This window comes from Chiloscyllium plagiosum, unplaced genomic scaffold (genome assembly GCF_037043375.1).
Source record: "Chiloscyllium plagiosum isolate Xiang-an unplaced genomic scaffold, Cpla_swu_hap1 HiC_scaffold_44, whole genome shotgun sequence".
Classification (NCBI taxonomy): domain Eukaryota; kingdom Metazoa; phylum Chordata; class Chondrichthyes; order Orectolobiformes; family Hemiscylliidae; genus Chiloscyllium; species Chiloscyllium plagiosum.
The window spans coordinates 16,443,921-16,450,884 of NW_028270182.1; the positions used below are offsets into that span (position 1 = coordinate 16,443,921).

General features: G+C 35.6%; 1 protein-coding gene across 1 annotated transcript; it reads right to left on the bottom strand.

The window, feature by feature from the left end:
* Positions 1–703: 703 nt before the first annotated feature.
* LOC148137327 (putative G protein-coupled receptor 139) lies at positions 704–5,898 on the bottom strand. Its single transcript, XM_087983008.1, has 2 exons — positions 5,802–5,898; positions 704–1,596 (listed from the first exon to the last, which is right to left on the bottom strand). The coding sequence occupies exons 1-2, from the start codon at positions 5,896–5,898 to the stop codon at positions 704–706; spliced, it is 990 nt and encodes a 329-aa protein (XP_087839134.1).
* Positions 5,899–6,964: the final 1,066 nt, after the last annotated feature.

Consider the following 6,964-nt stretch of genomic DNA (forward strand, 5'->3'; position numbering starts at 1 on the left):
CTGAAACTCTCCAGCCCAGGCAACATCCCAGTAACTGCCTACTCCGCCTTCTCTCGTACCATCACAGCCCTTTTAAAATGTGGATTCTAGAACTGCACATCTTACATGAGCTAAGATCGAATCAGTGTTTAAGATTGTTCCACCATCACCTCTCTGCGATTAAATTCTAAGTCTGGACTAATAAAGGCAAGTATTCCACATGCCTTTGCAAACACTTTATCCACCCGACTGACACCTTAAGGAATTAAGGATGGTGCACATCAATGTCCCTCTGATCTGCTGTGCTTCCAAGGATCTGATACTATGCTCGTGATTTAAGAGAAAGAGGGTGTGTCGTGTTATTATTTGTCTCATTGAAGTGGGCCATGAGACTGAAAAGGTTGGGAAACATTCACCTTGATTCTATGTTGTTCCCGTCCATCTGTTCATCCTGTATTCCCTCGCCTTGTTTGTCCTGTCCAAGTACATCACATCACATTGATCCCGACTGAATTCCATTGGACACAGTCTGACCTTCTGACCAGGGGTCTACATCCTCCAATAATGTAAAGCTCTTCTCCTCATGCTTCACCACTCCAGTGAATAAAACAGGAACAGTCACGGTTACAACACTGATCTGAACTTCAAATTGTTTTTAAAAAGTAATTGGACCAATAATCTAACAAAATGGTGTATTAACGTTGAACGTTGGCTTGAAGTTTCATCACATTACCTTAACCAACCTTGTGAAAGGATACATTATTCCATTTTTCATCTCTTCCCTGAATTTCCTCTGGGTAACTGCATAAATAAAGGTGTTTGTGCAGCAACTCAGGAGCTGGAGCATGAAGCCAATCTCTCTTACAAATGTTGGCAGAGGAACTGGGTATCCCAAGTAATCAAAGCGTTTCAGTATGGAATAAGCAATGAACACCACCCACAACATGATGAAATTTCCAGATATAATAAATAACATAATCATGGATTTCCTCCGACTCCCCATCTCTGGGTCACTGACATTGTCCCCAGTCGTCTGAGCCCGGAGTCTCCTGCGAGCTCTGTTGGCTAATATAATGTTTCTGACTGTCAATGTGTTTAACAGTAGAATCAAAATAAATGGAATGAATGGTGTTATGCTGTAATGCATTAATTCAACAATAGTCCAGACAACTGAAGTAAATACATTTTGAGGCACTTTACAAAACCATGGACTATTAGAAAGCCAATATCGCTTGTAATACATGAAATACCAGACAATGTTCTTCAAACCACTCACCACAGTCACTGTTCCTAAAACCACACCCGCTGTTTTCTTGGTGCAATGTTTATTTCTCAGCTTTTGGCAACATATGGCCACAAACCGATCAAAGGTGAACGTGACCGTGAACCAGACAGAGCAGTCTGTGGCTGCATAAAGCAGAACAGCGTGGATGTTACACACGTGGACAGCATGCACAAAGAGGAACTCCTCCCGATATGTGATAGGAATTTGTCGTAGTATCAGATCGAAGATAATGACCAGTAGATCCGCCACTGCCATAGCCACCAGGTAATGAGTGACACATTTGGAAAGGCCACACTTCCCTCGAACCAGGATCATAATTGTAATCAGATTAACTTGAAAGAAGAGGAACAAATATAATAATTTATAGCTCAGGTATAGAGCAGAAATGATCTTTTTCCTTTATTTCCAGTAAAATATTAAAGCAAATTATTAATGAGTATCCAATGTTTTTGCAAAACTAAACCACAAATCTACCACAAATTTGCATTTTATAATTCCATTCAGAAAGGATTCTAACTATTTTACCTGTCAGGCAATAGAAATAGCGTGTAATCAAAATCATTGGAAACGCTGAAGTCTAAAACACAAAGGTGTCTGTGACAATATAAACTTCACGACTTTGAAAACTGTTCATAGATTGAAAGAACAAATAACCTGTTAAATATGGAGAGGAGCAATGATGTCTCTCGAATAAAGTGTTTCTTGAGACAAAAGGGACAATGAGAAGCTGTTGTAAAAGCAGTTACATGTGAGTTACACATCCCTGGGAAGAAGGGGTTACAAATACCAAAGGGGAGATAATACCTGCTTGAGAATTTGCTGCCTCGTGACAAAGGGACAATTATGACCTGCCGGCAGTGGTAAAGTTCTGAAGTAAAGAGTGTAATTGTAGGAAAATGTATGTTTTAAGCAGCTAACCCTGAATGAAACAAGGAACAAAGGAGTTACTTTTGTTGAGAAGGCAAAGTATAGACTTGAGATGGTCAAAAATATAATCTATATTTGGGATGAAAAAACCTATTTAATCATCAATAATGTTACAGCACAAACATGAAAGACAGAAAATTGTGTGAGAATCCAACAGCAGAACAACTCAGTTGCAGAACTTCAATTGATAACACGGTACAGGGATCGAATCCTGGACACTTCCAGAGACAGACCACTGTTGGTTGAAATCCAAAGCGGGTAGTAACTAAGTTGGGTTGCATGGATTATACTTGGTTACTTGAGGGATCTTAATAAAGTTGAAATTATTGTTTCAGTACTGATTGTCTCAGAGATTCCTTATTAAATGGCCAAATTAAAGGGAAATTATGTTGAGTTTAGCCACAATACATGGATCAGTGAAACGGGGTTGAAACAAGCAAAAGTTTAAGTAAATACAAAATTTGCAATCTGAAGCCAAATTTACCAACACATGCAGAAATACTGTAACAGAAATGAGCGATTCAGACATTTAGATATTTTGCTCCATTCAAGTAGGTCATTGATAACTTTTATTAATTGTCATTAACTTTTCTTTAACTCCAATCTCATTCAATCCTTAGAGGGAAAACTCTCAATAGCGATTAAGAAAGAAATAAAGAGGAAAAGAGAATGAATGAAAAACAGTAAGAAAGGAGGAAAGAAAGAGAGCAAAAAGAAAAAGAGAGAAAAAGTAAGAGTGAGAAAAAAGAAAGAAAAAATAATGAGAGAAAAAAGAACGAGAGGATTAAAAAAAGAAAACAAAGAGTGAGAAAAAAGAGAAAAAAGAGAGAAAAAGAAAGAGAAAAAGTGAAAAAAGAAAGAGAAAAAGAAAAAGAGAAAAAGAAAGAGAGAAAAAAGAAAAAGAGAGAAAAAGTAAGAGTGAGAAAAAAGTAAGAGAGTGAAAAAAGAAAGAAAAAAGAATGAGAGAAAAAGTGAAAAAATAAAGAGAAAAAGAAAGAGAGAAAAAAGAAGAGAGAGAAAAAAGAAAGAGAGTTAAAAAGAGAGAGAGAAAAAAAAGATAGAAAAAAGAGAGTGAGTAAAGAGAAAAAAATAAAGAGAGAGAAAAGAGAGACAAGTGAAAGAGAGAAAAAAGAAAGAGAGTGAAACGAGAGAGAGAAAAGAAAGATAGAAAAAAGAGAGCGCGAGTAAAGAGAGAAAAATAAAGAGAGAGAAAAGAGAGAGACAAGTGAAAGAGAGAAAAAAGAGAGGTAAAAGAAAGAGAGAGAAAAAAGAGAGGGAAAAGAGAGAGAGAGAAAAGAGAGAGAAAAGAAAGAGATAAAAAAGAGAGAGAAAGATAGAGAGAAAAAAGGAAAGAGAAAGAGAGAGAAAAAAGAAAGAGAAAAAGAGAGAAAAAGAAAGTGATGAAAAATAAAGACTGAAAACAATGAAAGACAGAAAAATGAAAGTGAGAAAACAATGAAAGAGACAGAGAAAAAGAAAGAGAGATAAAGAAAGAGAGAAAAAATAAAGAGGGAGAAAAAAGATAGAGAAAAGAAAGATAAAGAGAGAAAAAAGAAAGAGAAAGAGAGAGAAGAGAAAAAGAGAGAGAAAAGAGTGAAGACAAAGAAAGAGAGAAAAAGAAAGAGAGAAAAAATAAAGAGAGAGAAAAAAGATAGAGAAAAGAAAGATAAAGAGAGAGAAAAAGAAAGATAAAGAGAGAGAAGACAAAGAGAGAGAGAGAAAAGAGTGAAGACAAAGAAAGAGAGAAAAAGAAACAGAGAAAAAAGAAACAGAGAAAAAGGAGAGATAAAAATAAAGAGAGAAAAAAGAAAGAGAGAAAGAGGGAAGGAGAAAGAGAGGAAAAATAAAGAGAGAAAACAATGAAAGACAGAAAAAAGAAAGAGAGAAGAGAGAAAAAAATAAAGAGACAGAGAAAAAGAAAGAGAAAGAGATAGAGAAAAAAGAGAAAGAGAGAGTGAGTAGAGAAAGAGAGAGAAAAAGAGAAAAAAGAAAGATAACAAAGAAAGAGAGAGAAAAAGGAAGAGAGACAAAAAGAGGAAAAAGGAAGAGAGAAAAAAGAAAGGGAGAAAATGAAAGAGTGAAAAAAGAGAGAAAACAAAGAAAGAGAGAAAAAGAAAGAGAAAAAAGAGAGAAAACAAGGAAGAGAAAAAAGAAAAGAAAGAGTGAACAAAGAGAGAAAAAGAGAGAACAAAGAGAGAAATAGAGAGAAAACAAAGAAACAGTGAAAACAAAGAAAGAGAGAAAAAAATTAGGAGAGAGAGAAAAAGGAAGAGAAAGAGAGAAAAAAGAAAGAGAAAGAGAGAGAAGAGAAAAAGAGAGAAAAAAGGAAGAGAAAAAGAGAGAAAACAAAGAAAGAGAAAAATAATAAGTGAGAAAAGAAAGAAATAGAGAAAAAAGAGAAAAAGAAAGCCAGAAAAAAGAGAGCTAAAATGAAAGAGTGGAAAAAAAGAGAGACAACAAAGAAAGAGAGAAAAAAGAAAGAGAAAGTGGAAAAAGAAAGAGAAAAAAAAGAGAGAGAAAAAAGAGAGAGAAAAAAGAATGCAAAAGACAGAGAAAAGACAAAGAAAAAGACAGAAGAGAAAACAGAGAGAAAAAAGAAAGAAGAAATAGAGAAAAAATGAAAAGAGGAAAGGAGAAAAAAGAAAGAGAAAAAGAGAGAAAGAGAGAAAGAGAGAGAAAAATGAAAGAAAAAGAGAGAGAAAAAGGAAGTGAAAGAGAGAAAAAGAGAGAAAAGAAAGAGAGAAAAGAAAGAAATAGAGAAAAAAGAGAGAAAAAAGAAAGCCAGAAAAAAGAGAGTGAAAATGAAAGAGTGAAAAAAAGAGAGACAAGAAAGAAAGAGAGAGAAAAATGAAAGAGAAAGTGGTAAAAGAAAGGGAGAAAAAAGAGAAAAAACGGGAGAGAGAAAAAGAATGCAAAAGAGAGAGAAAAGAAAGAGAAAAAGGAGAGAAAACAAAGAAAGAGAAAAATAGAAAGAGAGAAAAGAAAGAAATAGAGAAAAAAGAGTGAAAAAAGAAAGCTAGAAAAAAGAGAGCGAAAATTAAAGAGTGAAGAAAAGAGAGAACACAAAGAAAGAGAGAGAAAAAAGAAAGAGAAAGAGGAAAAAGAGAAAAAAATAGAGAGAGAAAAAAAGAGAGGGAAAATGAATGCAAAGGAGAGAGAACAGAATGAGAAAGAGAGAGAGAAGAGAAAACAGAGAAAAAAGAAAGAAAAAGAGAGAAAAAAGGAAAAGAAAAAGAGAGAATGAATGGAAAGAGGAAACGAGAGAGAAAAAAGAAAGAGAAAGCGAGAGAAAAAAGAAAGAAAAAGAGTGAGATAAAGAAAGAGAGAGAGAAAAAAGAGAGAAAAGAGAGAGAAAAAAGAAAGAAAAAAGAAAGAGAGAAAAAAGAAAGAAATAAGAAAGAGAGAGAGACTAAAACGGTAGATGGATAGACAATTTATTGTTTTGCCTCATGATGTTAATGAATTCTTATAGAAAAATGGAATTCGTCTTGATGTCTACTCACTGCAGAAACGTAAGGAAGATCAAAAAAGAATGTAACACAGAATTTACAATGCTGCGCGTGATTAAATTGCATTTTTTTTGGAATTTCATCTACAGGATGCAACTTACCCGGGACACCAACAGCAGCTAAGACCGGGTAGTAAATCCTCTGTATATCAGTGATCACCCACAGAATCTTCAGCTTTACCATAAAGCTAAGAGACATGGTTTCCCATTTGAAAATAATGGTAATTTGGATGATTGTTGACAAGGATTACCCAGTTTTCTCTTTGAGAGATTGAGAAAACTTCCATTATTTATAAGGGGAAGAATTCATCAGATCAGAAAACCAATTCCCAAGTTACTGAGCTTAAATATAGCCACTAACGAAAATAATGAAATCAACAACTATTGTAAGGGGAATTTGTGCATGAGCGGGCGTGTCCTGACAAGTTAACCCTATCCCTGCTCGACAAGCACAAGCGTTTGTCCAAATCAGCATATTAATAGAATAGTCCATGTCCAACAATTCTAATAAAGGTATCTTCTGAAACAAATCAGCGGTGGGAAATAAGAATGAACATTGCACAGAATGTTAATAGAGGAGTTTAGTTGTCAGTACATAGACTGATTCAGTGTTGGCATCATTCAATGGGGACGTTCAATGAGGCTACAGTCACTGATTTCCCCACGAGCAATGTCCTGGAGCCCTTGACTAGAAACTTAACTGAATGAGCTACACAAATCCAACGGTTTTTTTCATATCTTCTGGGATGAAGGTGTCTTTGGGCATGGAAGCATTAATTTCCTGTCCCTAGTTATTCTCCAGAAGGTGTGAATGAGCTGCCTTCCTAATTACTGCACTTCACGTGCTGCAGGGAGATGGACACTACCAACAGCAAGTCAGAAGCTTGGAAAACCTCACTAAGTAATTCACGTCCCGACTCCCCAAAGCTTCTCTAACATCTGTAAAGTAAAAGTCAGGACTGTGATGGAATCCTCCCCACTTGTCTGAATGGGTGCAGCTCCAACAGCACTCAGGGAAGCTTGACACCATCCAGGGAAAAGCAGCCAACTTGATTGGTACCACATCGTCACCCACCCAGACCCTCCACCACCGGCTGTGTGTACCATCTATAGGATACACAGTTTAATGTTTAACATATTTATAATTAAAATAATGGGTGGACATTAAAACAGAGATGAGGATTTATTTTCTCTCCGATGCTTGTGAGGCTTTGGAAGTTGATACAGAATTAAATGAACAATGGAGCGAAAAGATGAAGGTACCA

Bases quoted from the DNA above. Each gene is read 5' to 3' on its own strand.
- LOC148137327 (XM_087983008.1), bottom strand. From the start codon at position 5,898: ATGTCTCTTAGCTTTATGGTAAAGCTGAAGATTCTGTGGGTGATCACT. The intron at 1,597-5,801 runs GTAAGTTGCATC...TCTTCTTTCAAG, and splicing joins AGCTGCTGTTGGTGTCCCGG to TTAATCTGATTACAATTATG.